The sequence below is a fragment of the Equus caballus genome, chromosome 17 (assembly GCF_041296265.1).
Source record: "Equus caballus isolate H_3958 breed thoroughbred chromosome 17, TB-T2T, whole genome shotgun sequence".
Lineage (NCBI taxonomy): Eukaryota > Metazoa > Chordata > Mammalia > Perissodactyla > Equidae > Equus > Equus caballus.
The window spans coordinates 82,287,216-82,314,962 of NC_091700.1; the positions used below are offsets into that span (position 1 = coordinate 82,287,216).

The window sequence follows — 27,747 nt, forward strand, 5'->3', positions numbered from 1 at the left end:
GTTTGTCTATCCTTCTGAATTGTACAGTTTTTGAAGGCAGGGGCTACATGTGATTCAGCTCTTCATCCCTAGTTCTGTACTTGGATCAGAGCCTGGCTTGCAGGTGCTTTGATGTTTGAATGAATCAATGAAATGATTCACGGCATACTGAATGTTGATAAAGAAGTCAGTGGGTTTGGTCTGAATGAGTGGTTTAGGTAAGGCTTTTTGGATTTTGACGGAACACTCACTGTGTTGAATGTGTGGACAGAGGTGGTATTGGAGATCTAGTATGATTGTTTCTCCAGATTTTTTCTACATAACATCCGAGAAGTGAGAATAAGAAATAACAAATTCAGGGAATGTGTTTTGAATTCTGAAATCTGTGATGTAACTTTTTTTCTCTTCTGAGAGAGGCATAAGCTAATTGGGGAAAGCCAAGGCACTGTTTAAAAATGTATGTTACTTTATGATTGTAGAGAAAGCTTCTTAAAGTATCATTTTGGATTATTTATTTGGATTACAAAAGATAAAGCAGGCTGATGGAATCTGTGTACTGTAGATATTTCTCTGCAGAATATTTATGTTTTACTCTTCATAAAGAGCAATAGAGATCATTCTATGTTTAGATGCCATAGTTAGTATGCCATGGACCAAGTAATCAATATTTAGATTTGCATAGCACATGTTATGCTCAATAGATATTTGTCGAGTGAATGGAATGATTTATATTTGAAAGTGAATAATGAGTATTGGTATGGTTTTAGTTTAAAATAATGCTTTTATAAACATAATAATTATTTTCCTAGGTTACTAGCTAATCTTTCTTGCATTAAGACTAATTCTATGGCTATTAGATCAGTAAACAATATGACTTAAAATTGGTAATTTAAATCTAGCTATCTACTCTCAAATTTCTGAAGAGAAAATATCAGCCATATTATCATTGTTAAGTTATCATCAGTCAGGCTTCATAATCGTACTCAAGTGGAATGAATCGGAACGTAATCATTCACTCCTATTAATTTATTTTCTAATAAGGCAGTATACATCTAATTGGTCAGCCTTTCAAGATGCTACACCTGGCCTTTCTTTCAAGCACTGATTCAGCACACATTTACTGGCTTCCTGGATCCTGTGGGGAATCTGGAGCAGCTTAAGATTATTTTAGGGAAACAAAGCATGACCACATGATAACTTAAATAGTGATATATAACTGATCAACAAATAATAATTGGCACAATTACATGCTATAGGAATCCAGAACTGGGAAATAATAATGTAAGTTGTGAGGCTGGAAAAGTCTTCATGATGAATGAGAAACGAGCTTTTAAAGAAAGAGAGGAGGAAGTAATTCTAGATTTAACTGATGCTTAAGAGTAGAAGTGAAAAGGGTATATTTTGGGGAGGGCAAATGGAGGATTTCTCTCCCTCTGGAAGAAACAGAGGGTTTCATGTAGGAAGGATAGTAGATTTAGAACAAAATGAAGGGTGTTCACTAAGTCTAAATATTGAGCTTGCATAAGAATTCTGTGAGAATTACTCTGGATCCCAAGCCGAGAATCCACTTTTGGATAAAGCCCAGGAATCTGCATTCTAATACTCCAGCTTAATGTGATGCAGGTATTCCCTGAACTATACACGAAGAAACACAAGGGGAGGTGCTAGAATCTGCTTTGCCATCAATTAATAACTCTTTTGAATAACTTTTTTGAACTGTTTGAATAGGCCTGATACAAACTGACTGAACCTGGGCAAAGGATGTAGGATGATTTAGTTAGGAAGAGACTGTAGGGGATGAGCCCTCATTGGGAAGTAATGCAATCAACAGGTAATTTAGGGAGAAAGGGTGGGCAGTTGGAATGAAAAAGATGAATATGAGGGATAGTTGGATAAATTGGCAAGTCTTATAATGTATATTACATAGAGACATTAGAGGAGAGAGAGGCTGCAAAATATTCTGGGTTAGCAAGGATGATTTTATTAATAAAATCAATAGACCTGAGGGTCTTGTGTTTGTTAAATTAGTAAGGAAATCAATGGATCAAGGAGAGTGTGAACTGGGGAGAAGATGATACGGTCCCTTTGGTAAAAAAAGAGTTTGAGATAATGGGAGGATACCCGAATTAAAAAGCAGAAGAGGTAGGTGAGAGGGCAGACCTGGAGGGAAAATCCTGTAAATACTTAGCACAGATGCCAGAAGTGAAAGCATGGGAACCAACAAGCCCTTAGTACTCATTTCCTAGGACTGCCATAACCAATTACCACAAACTTAGTGGCTTAACAAAAGAGAATATTTTTTCTCTCATAGTTCAAGAGGCCAGAAGTCTGAAATTATGGCATTGGCAGGCTTGGTTTCTTCCGGAGGCTCTGAGGGAGAAACCATCCCATGCCTCTCTTCCAGCTTTAGGTGGTCGTCAGCAATCCTTGGCGTTCCTTGGGTTGTAGCTGCATCACTCCAATCTCTGCTTCCATCTTCACATCACCTTTGTCTCTGTCTCTGTGTCCTCTCCTCTTCTCATAAGGACACCAGGCATTGGATTAAGGGCTCACCCTAAACGGAGGATGATTTCATGTGGAGATGCTTAATTACATGTGTGAAGAACCTATTTGCAAACTAATTCACATTCTGATGCTCTAGGTGGATATGAATTTGGGGGGCACACTATTTACCCAGTATACCCTCTTAGGAATGGTATGTAGAAAAAGAAGAGCAAGTCCTAAGGTGTAAGCCTTGGGAAATGCTGATCATAAGGAGACAAGAGAAAGGGGAGAAATAGACAAAAGAATAGAGAAAGAAATGCTGGAGAGCCAGGAGAAGAAAGGACAGCGCACGGTCAGGAAAGCTGAAGGGGTTAGAGACTTCAAGAAAGGTTCAGCAGATATATGCACACAATTGGCCACTAGGTTTTGGACTAATGCGATTTATGAACATCAGGAGAACAGTTACAAGATCGTTTGAGAATATGGGCAAAAAAAGGAGAGTGAGGAAAGACTAGGATGATATATAGGAAACAGATCAGATGGAGGTTTTTTCCCCCCAAGAGAGGAAAGTTCACTTGAATACAATTCTCCTACAGGAGCAGAAAGTTGGCAATTATGCAAAAACTGTCCGGACACATCCAGAGAAAGGATTGTTCTCTCTTCTCACAAAATCTGGATCAAGAAGAGAATTCAAAAGTGGTCAGAACAAGGGATTTCTCCCTTCTGCTGGAGAGCATGAGATGCTTGTACCTTTTCATATGCAAATATGAAGAATTAGGTTGAAGGCTAATTACATCGCAAAGACATTTCTAAAGTAATACCACATCTAGGGATAGTTAATAAGGCCTGTACATGGACCTTATTTATAAATAGCAAAGATTAAACATATGATAAAAGGAATCTTCAGATGGAACAATTAAAGATCAATTATGACGATGGTACCCAGCAGTGAAAGCCTCTGGAAGAACTTCCTACTTGTTAATCAAAGATAATTATCAATTATGAGGCCTTATCATTAGTAGAGTATCTACACTTTGCATCTTAAAAAGCTGATGATAATTAGTCTCCACTTTTTGCTCTAAGTGCTTATTATATTCGGAGAGGAGTGGCTCTTTCCTTTTAAAAATGACTTAGCTCATGACCTTGGACAACTTAGACTCTCCTGTCCCTACACTGAGTTGAGATAAGACTCATTTTTTAACATTACTCAAAAAATAATTTGATAGGTGCTTAAGCGCTAAATAATATGAAGAAACCATACTATGAATATGTGGAGGGCAAAAGATTTTAGTTTTGAATGGTTGTTGGTGTAGAGGAGCAGGTTTATTATCCTAATTACATCTAGGATGTAACTGATAGATCAGGAATTAATGACAGTTATTTTTCCAATGGAGAAGAATAATAATGTCTATTGAGTGATTATGTGAGCCAAGAATTGTACAAAATACTTCATATATATTGTCCTATTTAACCCTATCGATAACATTATATCACAGTTATTGTATTTTCCCCTCATTTTACATTCAAGGAAAGAAAGTGTCAAAGTTGTTTAACTTGTCCAAAATGACGCAGATAATGAATAATTATTCTGGAGAATATTTGATGTGTAGTATTAAAACTCATCTTATCTGAAAATATTAATATTTAAGATATTTTAACATCAGAAGTCACAGGAAAACAATTAGGAAAATAACTCTGATTCTTGATTAAATAACTAATTTGGTAGTAACACTAAACTTTTAAGACATCCACCTCACATTTTTATGATAAAAAGTAAATGAAAAGAAGTGAAGCAGACATCACAGATTTATTGAAAGTCAAATACTGGATGATGCAATGATCCATACATAACTTTAGTTGGGAAGTTACAACCTGGTTTTAAAGGTGTTTATTGATACTATTCTATCAGATATTTTCCACTTTGAAAGTAATAGAAAAACCTAGCAATTAAGTTGAAGTTAAAAGGTTAAATGCTGCTTAAAAAAATAATCAAAGAATTCTGAGAGAGATAATAAAGGACACATGAGAATGTCAAACTTATGGGGGACAAATTCATTCAGTAAAGTTGAGGAATGCCCCTGGTATGTGGTCACGCACTGCTCGGAGGGAGGGTCAGGCGGGTATGGCAGGCTCACTTGACCTCACAAGGCTCATAGTCTGGCAGATAAACTTTTGTTTAGTTCTCACATTAAACAACCAGCAATTAACAGGCATAAAGTTTTTTTTTTGCTTCGGTTAATTTCTGGAAAACAGTATTTAAGGAGGAATATTATGTATTCCGTAAAGAAACAACTGAATTCATTTGTTAATGTAATTGTCTTTCCTTAAAATATTGTTATAGTTAAAGATGGAGCTGAAGGTTACATGTGAATTTTGCTCTATTTGGAAACCAAAAATAGTTGGGGTCATATTAGTTGGTGCAAAATCTACATTTGAAAATGAGAGAAATTTATATTGTATTCATTTCCATTATAATGTTATTTACATGTGTAGAGTATATCATGACTTTGAAGGACTGTTTTCACATTCTTAGATATGGATTAGGAGAAAATTACTTGAAATTTAGTTTCATAAACTCATTGATTGTTCTCAGTTTTTTAGTGTCTTTTCTAATACTTTCATCCTCATTTAGCGAGCAAATAATATTTTTATTTCTCGGTAAATTTTATGAAAGAAATAAAATGTCTTTCATTAGAAATTACAAGTACAAAACCTGTAAAATTAAATACAGTATGAAATACTTTTGAAATTTTCACACAAGAACAGTTTATCTAATGCTTTTTGTGAAATAGTTACATTCTTTCCTTGAAGCATAATTACTATGAGACAATGGCATAAATGCATCTAAAATATTTAAAAACCATTGACAAATGTATACTGGTAATTACGAGGATTTTCAAAGTGAAAATATACCTTAACAGTAGATAGATATTTTTAGGAAGTGTTTGCTTGCAAATGTGTTTGCTGATCAAAGTTTCCCACTGATTTCCATGTAAATTTCAACTTGGTGTCTGGTTGTGAATATTTGATGGAATGCTGACTTTGCTGTGAGTTCTCTCCCTCAGGCAGCCTTTATTTCAGCCGTTACTCTCTTGATCTGAGGAGACATGAGAAGAGACTCCCTCAATTTCCTTCTGATTACTTGGTGGCAGAAATCTGTTACTAGGGTCCGCAAGGACTGACCTCCAATTTGGCTCCCTTTAATAGGGCAGCTGGGGAACAGAGCCTGCTTTGAGAGAGATAGAAGGTAGGGGAAGACTAAAGTCAGGATGTTTTGGGGAAATAGCACTTGAGTGAAGATATTCTTGCTCTAACCACCTCCTATTCACACCATTGATGAAAGAGGGACCCCCCCACCCCCCAATTAATATGAGATGGCCAAACATATGACACCGGAAAGATGAGATTTACAGCAGTTTATTGGTCGCATACACTCACAGTCCTCACAGGAAGGAGGACACCATGTGCCATGCAGGGCTCATGGGGGATGCAGTTGGGAGCAGAGTGAACCAGCAGGGGCTGTGTGAGGAAGACTTCGTAGTGACAAGAGAGTTGGGTGATCCTTGGTTCCCACGGAAGGATGTGATTTGACTTGTTTGATAATTTCATGAGCTGGTAGGGAGGAAAGGAAACTGGCTAGGTTGATGATAAGGTGGGAAGGAGCTGGTCTGGCTGATAGGGGAGCTAGCTAGGAAGGGAGCCTTTTCCACTGGGTGGAGGGCGTATCTGGCAAGAGCAGAATTTACAGCTAGGTCTTTGGGACTCCAAGAGGCTCAAAGATGTCAAGGCAGTGCATGGAATTTTAGTCTTTACAATACACTTCTCATGATTAAAAGTTTAGTGGAGGCAGGACGGAGGAGGAAGTAGTACCTCTGCCAGCTGCTGAGGGAGGTCCTGTCGGGCTGGGGTGAGAGTCACTGCAGGTTGCTGGGCCACTATCACGATGAGGTCCAGCTGGCTGTCCTCAAGGAATAGTAGTAAGTAGCAGGGTTTCTACCCATATGTGATAGCTTGAGTCAAGGCACCACAGAACAGGAATCTGGTTTGTCAGAGGTAGGAGAGTGTAGTGGCTTAAGGGAGTGCAGAAGCTGGCATGCCTGGCTTACATTTGGGCTCTTATCAGATCTGTGGCTTCTGGAAGGTTATTTAATCTCTTTGTACTTCTGTTTCCTCATTAGTAGTAGAATAGTAACTGTCTTATGGAGTGGTTGAAATGTTAAATAATATCTGTAAGCACTTAATAAATATTAGCTATTATTATTGATTGGGTACGGAAGTTACCCCAACCACCTTCTCAGGGTGACTTAGCCTAAAGCAGTAGTCAGGGATGAGGACAATATGATATCGTTAAGATCACCTAAACCTTGGGGCCAGCCTGGTGGTGCAGCAGTTAAGTGCACATGTTCCGCTTTGGCGGCCCGCGGTTCCCGGGTTGGAATCCTGGGTGCGGACATGGCACTGTTTGACAAGCCATGCTGTGGCAGGCATCCCACATATAAAGTAGAGGAAGATGGGCACCGATGTTAGCTTGGGGCCAGTCTTCCTCAGCAAAAAGAGGAGGATTGGCAGCAGATGTTAGCTCACGACTAATCTTCCTCAAAAAAAAAAAAAATCACCTAAACCGCACTGAATGTCTTTATTTCTCTTTACAAAGTTTTGAATTGATAGACTGTAAACAGTTACTTAGAAGCTTTGCACTTAGAAAATTACTAAGGTGTATTTTAAATAATGACCATTTAGAGATTCTCCTATCTAAGAGTATTGCTATTTTGAAAGCAAGACACTGTGCCTATTACATAAAAGGCATTCAGTGAGTGTTTACTGAATAACTTCGGAAAAAATGAGGCATTATTACTATCAAATTATGGAACACCTCCCTAGCTTTATCTGTAATATTTACAGGTAGATTGAACAGAAGATTAGTTATAGTACAGTGTGTAGAGTTGCTCTAGAATGATCATATAGAAGGCACTTTGCTATTGTATGCTGGTTGGAAGAAGGACACTTGTCTTGAAGCTTCACGTCATGGTCAGCACCTACTGTTTGTTTGGGTGGCTGGCATAGGGATACCGATGGGCGAAGAAGCCCTGCCAAGCCACGTCTACTGTGGGAGCAGGAGGGAACAGAGGTAGAAACAAAATATTTATTTTTAGTGAATAGTAATGTATTCTTCCTGTCCTTCTCATAGATATGGCTGACTTCCAAGCAGTCTTCCTAGGCTTGGTGGCTAGAGAAGAAGAAATTCATGAGGAAGCGTTTCCCCCCTGCCCCCCAGAATACAGATATGAAGCTTTGCTTGAAGTCCTTGAATTTAAAAGCAGCTAATTTTTTCAATTCTCATTTATTAAGAGATCTTCTTAAGAAGAAAAATCTAGTATTCATGGAATGGATGTCAAAAGCCCAGTGAGCACTATGTCACTGAAGAAGTCTCTCAGCCATTGCCCTGCAATGGTTTTAAAGCAAGCAATCCCCTGTGGAAAGTGCTGCCTTTGATATCAAAGGGTCATTACAAGTCCCATGACACTTAACTAAGATTTAAAATTATTCATCTCTACCTCTTGGCAAGGGTTCAAATTTGAGATTGAATTTCCTTTAAGTGGTTAAGGCATTTATAGTCCCCCCTGCATGATGCTTTTAGGTAGTTTTGTTTTACTGGAGGAGTGCTGTCTTCAGGAGACTGCAGATGAAGAGACACTTGTCACTTACAGGCTTAGTGTTGTCACATTTAGAAAATTCACCTGGTCCTTTGGTTTATGTGTTCTAATGCATTCCTTTTGTAAATTGTAAATTGACAAAATTCCTTTATCATTTTAAAATTGCTTAAAGTCTTCGTTTTTCTATCTTCCTTGTGAGAAACTCCCTGAGCACTCTTACCTTAGTAGTTCTTTGTGAAATGTTTTAAAGAAATTCCAGAAGTGGTAATACTGAGACGGGCCCTGTAGATACAAAGTGCTGAAGCAAAATATGATGCTAAAGTGTGATAAGAGAATAAACTGGACTTCGCTGTGATAATCAGGGTGTGATAAGGTTTGAGTGCAATTCTTCTGAATTTTTAAATTCTTTCAGAAAACGTAGTTAATGTCACAGAAAAATGTTCCAAAGCAGTAACATAAAGCAATTTTTAAAAAGTAACTTCTCATGTACACTCTTTTAAAATGTGGTAAGTGCTATCAAGTCTCTTAGTTGGGATCTTTAACTATATATAGTTTTTGCCTTTCGTATTGTGCCCAGATCCCATTTTATGTAATTTGAATACAAATTCCTATGTATTGAGGACCTTGATTCATAGGTTCCATTCATTTTAGTTCCAGTTGGTGTTTGTCATCCCTTTTCTCCTGTCAGCCTCTTCATACATTCGCTCTTCTTTTCATCACACTGTTGTTCCCAAGAATGGACTGGGGTTCATTTTATTTATTTGTTTCTTCGCTCCAGGCAGCGCGGCTCTGATCTCTGTCCAGCGTGGGCTCGGCATTGACAGCAGCTGGCGGGTGCGGCTCTGGGCAACGGCGCCGGGGGCGTGGCATGGAGGGGGCGTGGCCTGGCGGCGGGGCGGGGCTTGACTGGGGGCGGGGCGGGGTTTGCCCGCGGAGCGCGGCGGGCGGGCGCGTCTCAGGTTGGCAGCTTCTAGCCGAGCCGGCGGCGACGGCTGCGGTGGCCAGAGCCAGATGCTCGCGGACTCCGTTCGGCCCCAGCCGTTCTTCTTGTCCGCGCAGCGCCAGCTTCCTCGCCCGAGAGGGAGACCCGGCGGCGCTCTGCCCGAGGACCCTGGTGTCTCAGCCTCAGGGTTCCTCCGGTGAAAGCCAAGCGCTCCCAGGTGAAGCCAGCATCCCAGAGCGGTCCCGGAACGCCCGCCGCCAGATCGCACCTCTTGGGAACCTCGACCGCTGAGCCTTTTCCAGCGCCTGCACCGCGGGGCGCGCGGGGAGAGTGGGGTCCACAGCCGGGGAAGGGGGGACCAGGACATCGATGATGGATGCACGGACCTGGCGCGTGGGCTGTCGCTGTCTCCTCCTTCTGGCTCTCGTCGGGTCTACCCGAAGCGAGGGCGTGCAGAGCTGCGAAGAAGTTCGGAAAGTTTTCCAGTGGCGCCTCGCGGGAGCTGTCAAGGGGCTGCCGGATTCGCCGCGGCCAGGTAAGGCGCGGCTGGCAGGCGCGGGGCAGTGCGCCTGGGCGCGGGCCGGGGTGTCCTGAGGGCCGGCCCTGCGCAACCCAGGCTCGGGGGTGCTCCTTCGTGGGAAGATGACCTTTCAGGCTCTCCGGCCGTGCAAAGTGAACCCGGGGGAGGCCTTGGGGAAGCTTGGTGTGAACATCCCGAGCGCGGCGCAGCTCCGGGGACTCCCTGCCTGTGCCTGCGGCTAAGCCGAGCTCTGGCCGTTTGCTTCCCGCCGGGCGCTTAGCCTCGGCGATGCGTTGGAAGAGGCCAGGAAAGCTGCCAGCTGGGGACGGCGCGCCCTGCCCGCCTTCTCTTCCGAGTGGGAATTTCTCCAGGGCCCCGCCGGGGGGCCTCGGTTTGCTGCTTTCTCGTCTGGTGGACGGAGTTGGGTTGGTCTCTCCAAGTTTGATACTAAAACCGCATCCCTGCGTTATCCTTTTTTGTTGGAGAACGGTGCACTGACGAGGGCAGCCGGTCTCCTCTGTGGTTAAGACTCGGACCCCGTACACCCACCCACACTGGCGTGGCCCTCAGCCTCCCTTCCGCGCCCTGGCACCAAGCCCTTTTTGCTGGAACCTGGACTACCCTGTGTGTCGCTCGGAACCAGCGGGTAGTTTCCACACCTGAAAGGTGTGTCGGCAACAGGCAATCACACTAAATGTATTAGGGAGCCACTTAACGCGGATGAAATGTGCGGGGGATCGAAGGGGAAAGAGTACAGTGAGTGGGTCCAGTGTAGAGTCCGCTTCCCGTCGGCGCCTCTTGCCCGCGCCATTCCCCCTGCTCCCCGCCCCACAGCGCAGGTGTCCCTCTGCGGGCGGGAGTTCCCGTTGCCCTGCGGTCTGGAAGAACGGGTCTGCGTTGTCAAACGCTGTAGCAGGTGTCTGGAGCTAAGCTCTTACTGAAGCAATTCACCCTGACTAGGAAGCCAACGCGGAGGAATGCTGTAAGCTTATTGGTTGAACAAAGAACTTGTGAAGGTGGCCTGGGTGTAAAATCCATCCTTTGCCCGAGTTTTTAGGGTGAGGAGACTTGCTCTTAGTACTATGGGGCTGTAGGTATTTTGTTTGATTGCTTTGCTCGTTGTGGACTCAGTTCTCAAGTCATCCCACAAGGAAAATCTGGGCGTTTGGGAACACTGAGTCCATTTTGGTTTACATGACCAGGCTTTTAAACAAACACAGGAAAATTTATTTGAATACCTATTCGGCTCTAGTTGCTTTTTCTATGCTACTTGAAACAACATAGTTGATATTCTCAGTGTAGGGCAATTCTTCTGTCCTCAAACAATAGTACCCCCTTATAAACCTGTTTCCTTATTTTGGTGCATTCTTTTCATTAAAAAAGAAACTTGACTTATCAGTAGTTAATACCACTAAAGCGGGTGTGTGTGTTGGGGAGAGGGATGCAGAGAGGGCGTTGAGCTGGGAAATCCTCACCTCCATTATTACATTTTGCCCCAAATGTCATAATTTTGGCTACCTTCGGGGAATATTGACAGCTCCCCAGTAAGGCCTTGATTTCACCACCTCTCATATCACTATTTCTGGTACCTGCTGCGTGCAACTCATTGACTAAAAGGTGTTACATTTCTGGAACCTTGTGTATGCCATGTCTTCTGAAGAGGAACTTCCCAGAGTATCAATCACTGGCATAGCATTTTACCAGGATGTAAGGGGACACTGAAGCTCTGCCCTAGAGAGAAGGAAATGGTTGTACTTATTTGCATTTGATACACATGAGACACAAAAAGAGCCAGGATGGCAAGCACCTACTTTTCTAGAATATTCTGGATTGTTTCCCCACTGCTGGTACTTTCCTTTTTCTGTGGCCTAACCGAATGTCGGAGGAATCACAACAGCCCCTCCTGAAGGGGCCTGGCAGGACTGCACTCTTAGAGACGTCACTGGTGCTGGTGAAAAGAAGTGCTAAATTCTTTTCATATTTACCTTAAGAAAAAGTCACATGAAAGTATTATTCTGAATTAGAATCCCCCAATAAACGGCATTTGCAGATGAATTTGATATAATTCTGAATTTTTCTTTTCTCTGTACTGTCATTGTTTTATTTGAGTAATTAAATGTGATATTAAACTGTTTCTGTTGACATTGATGTTTCTCTTCTTCCCATTGAAAAATCTCATTCCCAAACCCACAATACCACACACTCCATAAATGCTTTTGTTTTTGTATTTATCTATGATTTATAATATTTAGCTTGATAATGTATAGTAGTTGGCTATCTTGTTTTCTAAAATTATCCTCAATCTCAAGAGAGAACATAGTCAATAGCTAAGTAGTCATCCTCACATCAGAGTACAAATATTAATATTCTTTATAACAAATGTGTGTATTTAGCACATAGGCTTTCATTGACTAAAACTAATACATTTAAATTTGCTATTTGTTTTCTTTAAAAGTTTGTTTTTTTAGTCCTTTCTTGCGTTTCTTGTCCACAAGTGGTTAATTTCTGAGATGTCTAGCCAAAATGCCATTTTTATAATATAAGCAGGTAGAATAACTTTTTACAGTTTATTCCTACCTTTGTGACATTTATGTCTTCTGAAAATGATGTTACCCAACTTGAAATTAATAAAATGGTGAGAACAGCCATGTAAGCTGTTTCTCAGATTCCCCTCACTTTTGTTCTCTTCCCTGCTCCAATTCTTTTAAGCCCGTTGAGCTCCTAAGGATGTTTGGATGAGAAATGTAAAAAAGGAGAGAAGGTGTAAATGTGATTAGAATTTCAGATTTCCCTGTGTTCTGATTTTATTTCCTAAGTAGTAGTCAAGGTGCCCTTTGCTCTTGTTTATTTTATTCAGAAAAGAACTGTTAGGGAAAGTGTCTTTTAAAGGTCCTTTTATTTTTATTTTATTTATTGGGCAGGAAGGATACTGCTTTCCCATTGAAATTCTCTTCACACATGCATTAGTATTTCCTTTTTTAAAGAAAATAATTTAGAAAGGAGAAGCTTATAAAAAAATCCAAGACTACATTCAGATAATTTATACTCCAACTAGTTTTTAAAATGTGGATGTTCCTTGATACAGAGAGAAGTTTGTGAAAGATAACTTTTTTTGATAGCTTTTGGCTATAAATGGGATAATAAAAATAAACTTGATGTGGTAAAATGAGATTCTAATACTATTGGACACTTTAAGTACTGCTCTATAGTTTTCTTTTTTTAAGTGCTTTCTTTATAATTGATTTTTATAATCACTTCAAGGACAGTGTTTTTTCATTCTCATACCTAAGATCTACCTGGTAACCTCAGAGTTTGGAATTATGGACATCAGGGTTTCAGAATTTGGTTTGGCCACCTGTAGCTCTGTGTTCTAGGTTACTCATTTATCCTCTTTGAAATTCTGTTTCCTCATCTGTAAAATGGAATATTTGCTCTTAAAGGATTGTTACTTAAATGAGATGCAATAATATATGTATGTAAAATAGCACAGATCCAGGCACATAGTAAGTGCTCAAAAATGTGTTACTGTCATTACAGTTTTTATTTGGGGTCTTGATTTTTTTTGTGAGGAAGATTGTCTCTGAGCTAACATCAGTGCCCATCTTCCTCTATTTTGTATGTGGGATGCAGCCACAGCATGGCTTGATAAGCGGTGCATAGGTCTGTGCCCAAGATCAGGCTGCAAACTGTGAACTTAACAATTATGCCACTGGGCTGGCCCCTTGGGCTCTTGATTTTAACTGGACTTGGCCTTTAAGGGTGAAATTTTAATTTTAAATCTCTATATATCAGAAGATTTTTTTAAAATAATAACTAGTTTTTTTTAAAGTCAAATAATTGTTTCTAAAATTGGGAAATACGTTTTTACCTGAAATGGTATTTATTAGGTTATGGTTAATATTTTTTTTCTTTTCATGAACTAATGGAACTCTAAGAAACATATGAGGCTGCTCCACTGCTGGCAGCAGCACCCACCACCACTGCCTCTACTGCCACTGCCACCATTCCACTGTCTGTGTTCAGGGAGATGGCATAGTACATACAAGGTGGTTAAGGGATTCACATAATTGGATGACTGGTGGCCATAGTCACTCATTGACAGTAATCTCAAATTGGGACTCTTGTTTCTCATGGACTAGCTCCTTTTGCTGCTTGAGTTTTGAAGTTCCAAAGCCATGAAAGGGACCCATCATCTGATGTTGGGGCAGAATGTTCATATCAGAATTGTCCTGTGTTGAAGCCCACCAGCCAGCCAAGAACCCCCAGAAACAAACCTATAGTCAAACAAATTAGCTTCCTTTTGCTTGCTACAGTGAGGGAGATCGCACCCCACAAGAGCTACAGGTGTCTTGGTAAAAGACAGTTAGAGGGGCTTTTTATAGGATTAGGGCTTGTGCTGGATAGTTATCAGGAGAGTTTAATGAAGCAGGGCAATTGAGGAATTGGGTGTCTTTGTAATTTATCTACGTGTTAGGAAGATTAAGGTGGGGGTGGCTGTCGATAATGAAGAAGCAGTAGTCACTCTTGGTCAAAAGAGGGGCATGTTTAGTCATTTTTGTGGTTGCGGAGTGTCCTTGTGGTTATCCTGTGGCACCACAGGTCTCAAGTGGTTTTGTCTCATCATTGTTTTTTTATTCTGTGCTTGTTGTCTGTGTTGAGTTGTAAACATCAAGACCTAGTTCCAGTGTCAGGGCAGCTTGACACTTTCCCCTCTGGAAAATCCAGTGTGTGCTTTGATGTCTAAGATAATCATGTGTTTCATTTTTATCCTGGGTTTTCTTAAAGCTTAATGATAGGGAAGCCAGTATAATTTTCTACTTTGGGTCCAAGAGTATGACTGTCCCTCAGGGGCCTGAGTTGTACTAATCACACCCTATTCCCTCAATTTACTAACAAATATAAGTGTTGTGTGTGTGTCTTCATCTTCCGTCCATCCCACAATGTTAGTTCCTTTTTGCCAAGTGTCCAACATCCTATATTTGTATAATTGGCTTTAGCAAGGGTGCAGTTTGGGGAACTTAAGAATAGCATTTTATAATTATTCCACCCTCCCCTCAACCATGTTTCCAGCTTGTCGAGACTTTCTGGGGTGTGGATTTTTGTCTTGTCTGTGTGTGTGTTTGTTTGTGTCTGTGTATATATAATTTGCTTTCCAGATTTGATAAGAACACCTTCTAAGTCTATAACATTTTTATCATTCATTGGCGTAAGACCTAGAGCAGCATTCCAACAACCAGTTGCCTCTCCTGAATAGATGCGTTCAAGTGGTCACTGATTTCTTCAAGAAGCCACAAATTCTTTTGTTAAAATGGAGTCATCAGAGACTTCAATCATATGAGTTGTTGAAATAGATTGTCTGCAAATGTGCTACCTGGTCTACTTGGTTAAGTAACAGTAGCAGTTAATTTTAATAGAGCATAGCCATTTTCCATATCTGTCTTTCTTTTATAAAAGCCTGAACTTCAACTAGAAGAAAAGACAAGACTCATTGTGCTCTCAATTCTCCCACTTTTCAGCTTTAGCAATTTCAAATTTCACTAATGATACTGCTAAAATTATCCTAAAATTATTAGTCTTGTTCTATGAATCACAATAAATAGACAGCTTTTGATTAGCCATATCAGGTTCACATATGGCTGCCATGTAAGTTAAATGTGGAATGCACTTTTATAGAAAGAAAATGAGATTTTGTACTTTCATGTTTCTATGAAAGAATACACATTCTCTTGAAAATTTAACGTACTGAAAATAATTTTACCATCCAGAAAAAGCCACCAGTGACCCTTTGCATTATCTTTTCAATACCCTCATCAATCCTCTGCTAAGCACATAAACATTTTTTGAAAGAATGTAGAATCACTTCATCTTTCTTTGTGACTAATTATGACAGATCAGTATTTCTCATGACATTAAACATCCTTCTAAGCAATTTTTTTTAGTGACTGTAGAGTATTTCACTGAATCACTGAACCATAAATTGAATTCTCCTTTGTTGTTGGAAATATAGGTTTCCAATATTCACTGTCATTAAGTCCCATAGCTAAGGACAGGAAAGGGTAAATGTGCTGACTCTTACCCCACCCACAGCTTTGCACATGCTCTATAGTCATTCTCCGTTAGGGTTTTTCAGTGTCAGCACCATTGCCCTTTGGGGCTGGATAATTCTTTGTTGTGTGGGGGATGGAGAGGGTGCTGTCTTGTGCTGGTAGGATGTTAGAAGCCTCCCTGACCTTCACCCACTAGACGCCAGTAGCATTATTCTCCTCTTCCCAGCCTTGACAAGCAAAACGTCTCCAGACATTGCTGAATGTCCCATGGGAGGCAAGATTGTCCTGGTTGAGAACCACTGGCATAAACCATCCAACTTATGTTCTCGATATCTCTCTCTCTCTCACTCTCTCTCTCTCTCTCTCTCTCTCTCACTCTCACTCACTCTCTCACTCTCTCACTCTCTCACTCTCTCACTCTCTCTCTCTCACACACACACACACACACACACATCATATGGCGGGCTTGTTTGCATGCTTCAGGTCTCAGCTTAAATGTCAGCCCTTCAGAGAGGCCTTTCTCAAGGTTCACTGAACTATGTTCCCTCAGTTATTTCTGTAGAATTCCTTTTGTTTCTTTCATGGCACTTACCATGGTGCCATATTTCTTCTCTTGCTACTTACTGTTGATCTTTCACCACTGGATTGTGTGCATGATGAGAACAGAGAACATGTCTACCAGGGCCAGTTTCACAGGCATGGGACTTGCGCAGTCACACAGGGTCCCACACTCAGAAGGGCCCCATGCTTAGTTTAATGTTCTGCCATCACCATCTTGAAGTCTGAACAAAGAGTCCTGCATTTTCTTTTGCATCGGGCCCTGGAAATTATGTAGCCAGTCCTGTTGTGTACCTTGCTCACTGTAGTATACTTGGTGCCTAGAATAGTGCCTGGCACAGAATAAGAGCTGAATTATTTGTTGAGTAATTTAGTAAAGCTTCCAGGAGCATCTTACTACATCTTTGGAACCTCTCTAGAATTCTGAAGTTAAACTCCAAAAGTCAGTCCAGGATATTGAACATCCAAGATTCTGCTATCAATATACGATGACATTTTTTATGCTTTATGATGTTATATAAATGGGTTAAAGATTGGCCCCTGTGTTTTTTACTTCTTCACAGCAGATTGGGACCGTTAGCCCCAAGCCCGCCAGTGCCAAACTCAGTTGTTTACATATCCAGTTGCTTTAAGTTTAGCTCCAGTAAGCATATTTTTAGGCATTTGGAGCCTACCTGCTTTGCATACCCCACAAAACTGCACCTAACGTCTGCTAGCCATAGCTAACACAAACTCTGGGGCTGTAAAAGACCCCAAGGTGCTGCTGCCCTTGGAAGCTCTCTGACTCAGAGACTTGCCATCTTGCTGCTGAGTGATATCACCTAAACAGGTGAGCCCCTCTCCAATTCCCGTCTCTCCTGGCAGTTCCCTTGCCTTCTATCTCTTCTGGGGGGTGGTCCTCACCACTGTCTCTGGAAGGTCTCTGCTGTGAGGGACATCCACTTTCATGGAACCTGTCAAAGTGCCACCCAAATAAAGTGTGCTGTATCACACTGCCGTCTTGATGTCCTGTCTTTTTCTTGTTCAGCCCTGAAATCCTCAAACTCATCACATATAGATCAATGCTTGTTATTTCTAGTGTAACGGAGGAACTCAGAGCAGCAGTACCGATTTTAAATCTATTTCTTTCCCTCTACTAGACTATAGACTACTTGAGAGCAGGATCTGTGATAGATTTATCATTTTGTTCTGTGATTAGGCCCAAATTAATAAATAAATGTTGATTTGTAGAATTAATCTTATATGTATAGTTGCCTCATAGGCTCAATTTATTGTGTTTAGTTATATTTTCTATGCTTAATTTTAATAGAATGAGAACTGTAGAAGGTGAAGTGTTAAAAAATATGATCTGATCCGGGCTCAGTTGTGTTGTTGAATAAATGGTTTTTGTGGTTTTAATATTTTTTTGTGTAACTCTGCCACAAATTCTATAAAGTGACCCAATTCTTTTAAGTTTAAATTTAAAGGAATTTTTTATCTACATTATCTAACAGTTTTGAAGCAGAGTAAATGGATTGTCGAATAAACGTCTGGAAGAAAGTTTCCTCAAATGTCCTACAAGAAAGGAAGATGATTTAACATTTAAGTGATTCATTTGCACAGTTTTTATTGTCATATGGACAGTGTGACTTATCTGCCTTAGAACATTCATTTATATGTCATTGGGAGAATGGAGAAAAATAAAGATGATAAAATGTAATTTACGTGTGGCTCTGGATTGATTGGGTTGTGTTTTATTTGAATATATTTCTTGCAAAATGATTTCTTTCCACGAGGACATTAATAGTAAGGAAATTGAAAATGATTCAGTTTTCCATCTCCCACCCTTGTTAATTCCATGTTGGGAGTAAAGCACATATCACTTATCTGCAGAATTATTCCGGAGCTGGAAATTGTTTATTAAAGGACACTGACTTGGGGTCCAGACTCCATGCAGACCAGGTAGAGAGACCACAGCCTTTCAGAATATGCAAACTAATACTTGATGCTAAATCACAAAACATGAGATATAGTAGTAGGTATAATCTGTCTCTAAAGTATTTCCAACAATTCCAATTTTAGAAATACCTGGTCTTTAAGACTTCTTTTCAGTGATGCCTTAGAAAATTTTTTTTCTGTATAGAGTGTGGTTGGCTATTTATTTAAGGTGTCTTACAAGAAGTATTTGGAAACTTTCCCCTAGAAGAATTATTTAAGCTAATGAGTCATGCATATGTTGACATGGTTCAACTGTTATGTTTCAAATACAATCATATTTGAAAGTCAGTAAACATTTCTTGTTTCATAATTTTAATTGTTGATTGCTCTTACTAGGTTAATGAGTTTGAATTACTAGTCTTCCTCTCCTGTGCTATGATAACTAAATTTATTTTAGTTTTTATGATTCTATATGGCAATATAATTAAATAATCTTTGCAGGTACGTTTTCAGAGCTCGTAGTCCTTTGCTTTTCCTTGTCTTACTGTTTTGAGGAACTTTATGATTTCTTCAATATTCATTTTGGGAGAGGGTAAGAACTGAGAAGGGAGTTGAATAAAAAAAACATCAAGAGTGTGCCTTCCTTGAAATGAATGTAAAAATTATTTCTGGATGTGCTGTTCATTATATATATCTTCTTTAAATGGAAGATTGTCAATATTAAATTACCTGTTCAGATTTATTTGCTTTTTGAACGACTCTCTTATTTAGTAAGGTTATGCCAAGTTACATTTGGTTCATTTTCTTTTGATCATTGAAAATGTCTGTGTTTAATGAGCTGAAACTGAAGTAGGTCAATAAAATGAAGAGATTAACAGTCTGTTCTCACCAGGCTTGGAATACATTTTACTCTGGGGGAAAAAAAAGTCACTTTTAAAAAAGATTTTTAGATCAACTTGAAAGCTGAAGGAAATAGGAATAACAATGAAAGAGTCAAGAAACTGAGAAATCTAGAGTTCTTCAGGGTACTATTTGTCAGCTGAAGATATGTGGATATGTGTTTGTATAGTTAAGAGCTTCAGTTATGAAACAAAGCTAAATTTTACTTTTTACTTTTATAAGTTTAGAGGAACAAACATGCTTCAAATTAAATTAAAATATTAAATTATTGTATATTTAATATTTGATTCATCTTTGGAGATATCTTACATACAAAATAAGGAACAATAGTAGATGTAGCAAAGGATTGGAATGTCTTAAGGTAAATGGGAAGAGCAGACATTTTAACTTAGTTTGTCTCATCCTATGGTCACGTATTTTAGTGAATAACAGTGAATTTATAGTTTTGAAATAGCTTAGTCTTGACTCTATCACTTATTAGCAATGTGACCTTTAGCAAACAACTCAATCTCTCAGAAAATGTTTTTCTTTCTTCACAGGGAGAGCGATAGAGGCCTGTTCGTTTTCCCTTTCAGTGTTTTTTGTGGACCACATGGTATGGTGAAAAAGCTTTGTGAACAGCAATATAATCTACAAATGCTGCATAATTAATTCTGTTACAAATGTTCTTAGATACAAAATTCTTTATGCTGGATCAGTGAGCAGGCAAAGAAATTATAGTAGAAATCCATTTCCTTCATGCTGGTAAAACACCAAACTGTCAAATATTTTTCTCCCATCACTCACCCTCAAGGTATTAATCCTGCAGTCTTGGAAACATTGTCCATGTTTTCATTCTTTATTTTAGTTAGTAAATTAAATAACTTATTATTTTCAATTTAATTCTATGATAAAATCAAATTTGTTTATTTGTATTATATAGTTTAAGAACTAAAGACTGGCCTTTGTAAAATAATGTTACTTAAGCTAATTCAATTAAGACCAAGAGGGAGGTCCTTTGCCTGGGAATGTGCTGAGTAAACGGGAGCAGGGATAGGCTCTACAACATATCATTGGCTTTATCAGGTGAGTAAGCTTTAAATATCTACTCTGTTTTATCATGTTTCTGTATGGCTTAGTCCTGATGGGTCTTTGTGTGTCCCCTGGATTGAGGATAAGAACTGTTCTTCCCTATGAAAGGCACAGAGGTGGAGTGTGCTGGCAAGTCTCTTTGCCCCCTCAGATGGACTCTCCACTGGCTCTGCTCCTGGACTATATCAATGGTCATTCTTGCCCCTGACAGTCAATGGGAATCAATGGCTGGAGTAGAAGACTGGGCAAGCAGGGTGTGGTGGTTCCCAGATCTCGCCTTGTAGAGTCACTGCAGGCTGGCAATGTCCCTTTACTTAAGCAAAGGCTCCTGTCAGGTGACCTCACAAGTCTTTCTGGATTCTGGTAACTGCTTTCTCCTCTTGCCCACCTAAAAGGTAGTAATGGCTTCTTCTCCACAGTTTTTAGCTGGGGAGTACTGCAGTATCCCTTGTAGTTTTCCTATATCCTGCCTTTTATAAAAATTTTATTAAGTAATCCTATTTGAGAGTACCAATCTATTTTCTTCCAGGATCCTGTATGATAAAACTTTATGTACTTTAGATATTTAAGCCCACAGCTTTCAGAGATAATTTGATTTGTAATTAAAATAGGTAGAAACATAAATATGTTCTAGGGTTAATTTATAAATGTTTTTAGAAGTTCCAGTTGATGAATTCTCTACTCACGTTCAGTTGCCTTGTGATCATGCTTTTGTTAATTAATTCTTTCTTTCCCTCCCTTTTATGAAGAATAACTCTTTAGGTTTCAGTTGGAAATATGACTAAATTGATAACACCCTGGAATAACCCAGTAGTTTAAACCCCATCCACTGCATCAATTGAACCAATCATCAAATTCTCGTAGATTCTTTTTCACAAATGTCCCTATGATTTCTCTATCTGCCATCATTGCCAACGCCATACTTTAACCTAGTGTCTTTTTGTGGCTGGATTTAGTAGGCCTACATCTACTCTTGGTCCTTGACAGTCCTTTTCCCAGTTGATTCTCAATCGAGTTCCCAATAAAACTAAATCTTATCTTTATTTCTTGTGTTAAATCCTCCAATAATTTCCCATTGCTTTTCTTAAAAAAAAAAAGAATATGATTATATTTGAACATGTAACTTCTGTATAATTAAAAAAATAATGTAAACATCACAGTGAAATAAATGGGGGAGAAAACCCTATGGCATTTCATCTGTAATGCACAGCAACCAAACGGTTAGCATCCTTAATCATAAATGAACTTTTATAAATTGGTAACAAAGACAGTAATATTCCAAGCGAAATGAAAAAAGAACATAGATGAAATTCAAATAATATAGATGACTAATCAGGATATGTGAAGATGACTGAGCTCAACATTAACAGGGGAAAAACAATTTCTTAGGAATACCGCATTGTTAAAGATTAAAAATATCTAATGACATGATATCTAATGTTCCCATGATTGTAGGAAATAGAGTACTCTCATCTACTAATACTGAGAGGAGACTGTTGAAGACTGTCTCTGCATTCGGAGGAATTCTGCAGTTATCACTCAAAATTTAAATTTTGTATATCTTTTGCCTAGCAATTCCAATTTATAGGAAAGGGTTACACAAAGTAATTGGGTAAAGTTAAACAAATGTGTATATATTCATTGCACAGAAAATTTGCAGCAAATATAAATGTCTATTAAATGATAAATTCTTAATCATGTGGATATTAAACCAAGAGAGGTAAATTGTTATAATGAAAGTACAATAAGTGACTTATGACATTATTGAAAGGAAAAAGGAAACTATGGCCCAACAAAAATAAAAGAAAAGAAAATAAAAGGAACATACTTGTGTATCAATTTATGTATGAACATACCCCAAAACAAAGTGCACAAAATACCATTAATAGTAGATAGCCTTGAATAAGGAGGAGGAAAAAGCAGTTAAGAAATAAAAATATTATACTTCAAGTATTTCTCTGTCTTTTGAATTCTTGAAAAAGATGAATTTTTTTTAATGAATCAGAATTTTAAATTTACCCTGTGATAAGTGAAATTTACAAATGAATGCGATTTACCCTTAGAGGAACACTGAGATGAAGCTTTTACAATTCTGCCATCCTGGGCTTCCTTGTGTAACAATGCCTTCGGGCTTCCTGGGCTTGTGTCTAATGGCAGCAATGAAAACAGACAATCCCCCTTGCTCTTTATCCTAATAGTCTTGACTTTCTGGTAGCTTCTTGGCCCCCTCATGCCCCAGCTCCTTCTTCTGCTTCATAAGCTCTCCTTCTCCCCATTTGGAAGGGTCAATTTTTGATCCTGAGCTACCATGAGTAAAACTTGTTCCTCACACATTATCCCTGGAACTACTGAGGTGTTCTAAACTAACTTCAGAGCTAGGAATTATTTCTAAAGTTCTCTCTGAATCAGAGTACCTAAATTATGGCTATGTCTTTAAAGGTAAATAGAAACATCATTTCTCTCTTGGACTATTATCATAGTTTGTTGGTCTTGCTTCCAGTTTTGTCTTCATTGGAAGGCATTTTCCATAGTGTTTCAAAGGTGATGTTCCTAAGTGATAAACCTGAGATCATTGACCTGCTAAACTACTTCACACTTTGAGATTCAGGTAACGGAAACTCAACTAAAATTGTCTTACGCTATAAAAGAAATGCATGGAAAGTATATGGAGGCATCTCAAGGGATAGCAAAGACAAAGGAAGGGCAGAGATGCAGATGGTCTAAAGAAATAAAGATTGGGATTAGAATGTTTATAAATCTCTTACTCTTTGTGGCTTTAGGCTTTTTTCCTGTTGCACAGCAACTGCTTCATATAACATAAAATATGGCTGCCATTTGGCTTCCTCCAAAAGGGAGAGACTGACCCAACTCTCTTGGTTAAAAGTTGAAAAATTTTAGAGAAAGGATCACTTTATAGAGTATGGTGGTTTTTTCACTAACTATAAAGATGAAGTCGGGGGAGGGCAAGGGGAAGGAGGAGAAAAGCTAGAAAAGCTGATCAAATCATACATACAAATCCAGAGGTGTTTGACACACGTCTTAAAACATCTTTCATGGCTCCCCAGTGATTTTGGCAAGGGTCAAACTCCCATGTATTGCATTTAAATTTCTCAGTGATATAATTCCTGCCTTGTTTTCCAGTCTTGTCTCCTACGGTCCTTCCACTTTCTCCTATCCCACCTCCTGTTCAGAGAGGTCATCCACCTACGTGTGTCCTACATGTGTTTTTACTGGGTATGCAGAGAATGCAAGGTGCGACTTCCCTTTACTTAGGGCTTGTTGTATTTGCAGTGTTGTATTTGCAAGAAACAACTTTGAAAAATTGTTTCTCCCAGGGCAAAGAGCAGGATTGTTTCAGCTTGCTATAAAAGTGGCGAATCCCCTACAAGATCGGTATTCCTCCCCTGTAATGCAATCCATTACGTGTGCAGATGTCCATCTAGAATCCCTGTGGGGCAGGGTAGCCAACATCATACTCATGCTGCTTGCTTGCTGTGCTGTGAATCTCTCGTCTTCCATCAGCATCTGTGAAACAGTAACATGCTAGTGTGTTTACTTGCAGGCAGGGAAAACTCCTAGATGCTTCACAACTCCCCAACAACCTCCCCTAGCCTGCACCATACATACACCTGGCATTCCATTGCAGCCATACCTCAAAGCTTTTGGTTTCCCCAGTGAACTATACCTTTTCATACATCTTGCATATTGTTGCCTCTTTCTGAAGTATCATTTCCTCCAATTTTGTCTGACAAATTTGAGTTCAAATTTGGTTTGCTACTTATCAGCTTTGTCGACTTATACAGATTTAAGCACAAAAAAATCAATTTCTCATTTATAAAATAGGGATATTTTCTACTTTATATATATATATGTTTGGTAATGAGACTATGAAGCATCTGGTTAAAAAATTATTCAAGCTATTGCTCAAAATTTTCTCTGACCCCCTCTCTTGTCTCTCGAAGAAGAGGAAATCATTTCTTCCTCTGTGCTCCTGCAGAACTTGGTACATACTTCTTTCACAGCACTTTGTCACATTAATTAAATTTGCTACAAATGTGTTTCCTCCTACATTGAGCCCTGGAGAGACAAAACTGCATTGTATCCTTCTTGGTATCCTTAATAACCATCACAATGTCTTATACAGAGCAGATGTTTAATCAATATTTGATGAATTCGTTTGATTTATTAATCAAAATAAAGAACAGGAAATTACTCTGCAATTTAGCGCAGATGGAAGGAAGACTCAGCATCTCCTGAACAGTCCCCTGAGAAGGGGAGCCAGGAGCCCATTTACACTACAGGGCTGCCTACTCCACCCACCACATAGACGATTACACATTTATCAGTCTTTAAGAGGCCATTTTTAAAACTCTGGTTGAGTTGACCTCAAAAAGAATAACCAATCAAAACCCAAACTGTATCCTGCTGCATATGATTTCTATTGGCTGTTTAATTAGTGTTCTTAGCAAAAACGATCTCCCTAGCTTGGGAGAAATGCTGCGTCCTGAACATGTTTCTTAAGGAGTCTCAATACATATTTGCATATTAAAGTTCTGAGAAGTACTACTCTTGAGAGAATCTGTTCACTTAATTTTTAAGAAAATAAATTTATTTGTACAGGGCAGGAGTTTTTTGACTTAGCTTGCTTTTTATCATTCCCCTGGGACATTTTTTGCTTAATACCAGTTAGAGAAGCTCTCTGAAGCAGTAGGTGGAGCAGATGGAGGGACTTAGAAGCAGAATTGTTAGAACCTTTAAAGGGGAAGGAAGAGTCTAGTGTGAGTACCAGTTTTTTTTTAATTAGAGTAGGAGGCACTCTGTAGGGGGAAAGGTATAACATTAGGCATGTCAATATTGAGGTTGCTGTGGCATATCGAGGTGGAATGTATAATAGAGAGTGGGAAATATGGCTATAAATATCCCTTGAGAGAGTAGCGTAGATAAAGATTTGGGGCTCATTAGGTGTGTAGTGAATTCCTGGGAGTTGAAGATTGTGCAGGGACAGAACTGAGAGGCAGAACCTGGGGCAGCACAAATAATTAAACATTAGGAGAAAGAGGATAATCTATTGGTGTTTAGAAGTCAAGGAAGGGGAAGAGTTCTAAGAAATGGGGAGTAAATAGTATCAGGTTCCACAAAGAGGTCAAGAGTGATTGGAAATGGATAAGTATCTCTTGGATTTGATGACTCAAAGTTCAACAGTTACCTAGGTGTATGTAGTTACCAAGAAGTTGGTAGGGTCAGAATGGAGATTGTAGGGCTATGTGAGAATGAAGTGGAAACATGATTTCAGACTACCCTTTCAAGAAGCTTAATTCTGCAGAGAAGAAGAGAAAAAGCTGGAGTAAAATTGGTCATTCTTGTGTATATGTTTGTTTTGCACAGTACACAGTTTATGAACATGTTGATGGATTAAGAAATTGATGAATTGAGTGCACAAGAGGCAACTGAGTGAGGCAGCAACTAGGTACATAAGGCCTTTATATTTTACCATCAGTAAAATTTTGGACTTTATCCCAAGAGCAATAGAAAGCTGTGGGAAATCTTTTAGAATAAGAGCCACAATGAGATTTGCATTTTTAAAAGACCTTTCTTGTCTGTAGGGTAATCCATTTAAAACTTCCTTTCTAGGTGTAAGATTAGTGTGGTGGTAGTACAGATGGAAAGAAGCAGATTGAAAAATTATTTAAGAGGTAGAATCAATATAATTATGATTTCTTTCTTCTACTTGTCTTGCAACTTCCCATATATATTTTAAGGTTTACATCTAGCTGAAATCAGTCCTGAAAGGTAAGAGGAACATACTGACCTTGGATTCATGGCTGTTTGGATAACGTTAATTATATCGCATGTTGTGTGTGGCTCTTCATATGACATATGCTTCTCACTGAATAGTTAATATATTCTTATACTGTAGGCCCCTTCTAACTATTTATTTGTGAGCGAATTATAAAACTTTTAGAGGAGCTAATAATTTGAGCCAGAAGGAGTCAAGCCATTCAGTGTCTTAATTGTTTTCAATTAGTTATAGATTTCTATTTATGTATGTATATTTATCCTAGCCCTTCTGATAGTTTAAATCAATGTACAAATGTTCGTATAGTCTGCAAATAATAATGGGAAAAGGAATGTGAATCCAAGTATAGAAATAATATGAAAAATAAGTCAGGAAAATAATATGAAATCAGGTATAAGGTTAAGATGTGAAATACATGTACATTTTAGTAGAATAAGGCGTCAACACTTGTGAGCTGGACTGAAAATTTTGGCTTAGAGTTGCCTGTTGGTCACTACAAAGAATAGTGCAGCTAGTTACACAATTCAGAGCAGTTATTAGAGAGAAAGAATAAGTAATTAACATCACCTTCCATAGTCGTCAGGAGTGAACTAGTAAACAAAAATTTTCAAGGATTTTAAAATCATCCACATTTTTTTTTCCTGAGGAAGATTCCCCCCGAGCTAACATCTGTTGCCAATCTTTCTCTTGTTTTTGCTTAAGGAAGATTAGCCCTGAGCTAACCTCTGTGCCAATCTTCCTCTATTTTGTATGTGTTGCTGCCACAGCATGGCTGATGAGTGGTGTAGGTCCGTGCCCAGGATCCGAAACTGCAAAACCAGGCTGCTGAAGCAGAGGGTGCCAAACTTAACCACTATGCCACAGGGTCGGTCCCATCCACTTTTTTCTCTTAGCCTTGATTCAAAGAATCTGCTATCTTATTTTCCTGATTATTGTGGGGTAGAAACTTCTCTAAGGTCATAAAGAACTCTTTACAGTTATTTTGGGATGTGATGGTTCCTTTTTTACAATTATGTACTACATCACATGCCTCTTCAGAAGTTTTATTCTAGTTGCAAAGGATAAGTATGAAGGGGATAATCAAACTTTCTAAGATAGAATTCAGAATGTTAGCAATTTTAACTTTCTTTTTCCCTCTCTTGTCCTCCAAATTATGATAAAAATAACTAACGCATAAAACAGGGAAAAAAATTATATCCTTTGTTGAAAACTACAGTGGAATATTATCCAAATACCAAAGTGTTTGACAAATCTCTGCATGGTAAAGTTCATGGAAGACAAGAATAGAGGAAGCACCAGTAAGCTGACAGTTTGTCGTAACTTGTGAAAGAAAAGTTATTCCAGAAATAAGAAATGTCACTCTTAATGCAGCCCTACTAACACCTACTAACTGCCCTACTAACAGCCTTTGGCTCAGAGCCATAGGGTCCACTAGGGATGGTGGGCCATGAGACACTTGATGAGAGGGAAAATATTGATTATGTCAATATCTTCTGAAGCATGCAGATGTTGGAATTGACAAAGTACATGCATCTTAACAAGGTTGGCATGCTGAGTAAAGCAGGGCTGCTGCTAAAGTTGTTTCCAACAAAGGCAGGAATACTAGCTGGAGAAGGAAACATCACCCTGGAGACCATAAGAAACACAGTGAATAGAATTGGACAGAGCCTTGGAACTTCCTGTTCCACAGCATCTTCCTGATGGTGATCCTTCCCTCTCCCACTGGACTCCTGAGTCACTCAGCAGTGAGGAAGCATTACAGAAGACACTTCACAGTCCTTTCTGGGCCTGAGGGTCAAGCACAGAAATCTAAAAATTATGACAAACACAGTTGCAACTCCAAATACATCATAAAACAGATAACTTCCATAAGCATG

At 39.2% G+C, this 27,747-nt stretch overlaps 1 protein-coding gene across 6 annotated transcripts in view; it reads left to right on the forward strand.

Moving 5' to 3' along the window:
• Positions 1-8,985: 8,985 nt before the first annotated feature.
• Positions 8,986-27,747, forward strand: part of GPC5 (glypican 5) — a 1,274,841-nt gene continuing 1,256,079 nt past the window's right edge. For all 6 annotated transcript variants that reach the window (XR_011428046.1, XM_005601372.4, XM_070240389.1 and 3 more), the window contains exon 1: positions 8,986-9,595. Coding sequence is in view for 5 of the 6 variants with exons in the window: in XM_005601372.4 (XP_005601429.2) it covers positions 9,430-9,595 (166 nt within the window). In the remaining variant the exon portion in view is untranslated. The remainder of the gene's footprint in view (positions 9,596-27,747) is intronic.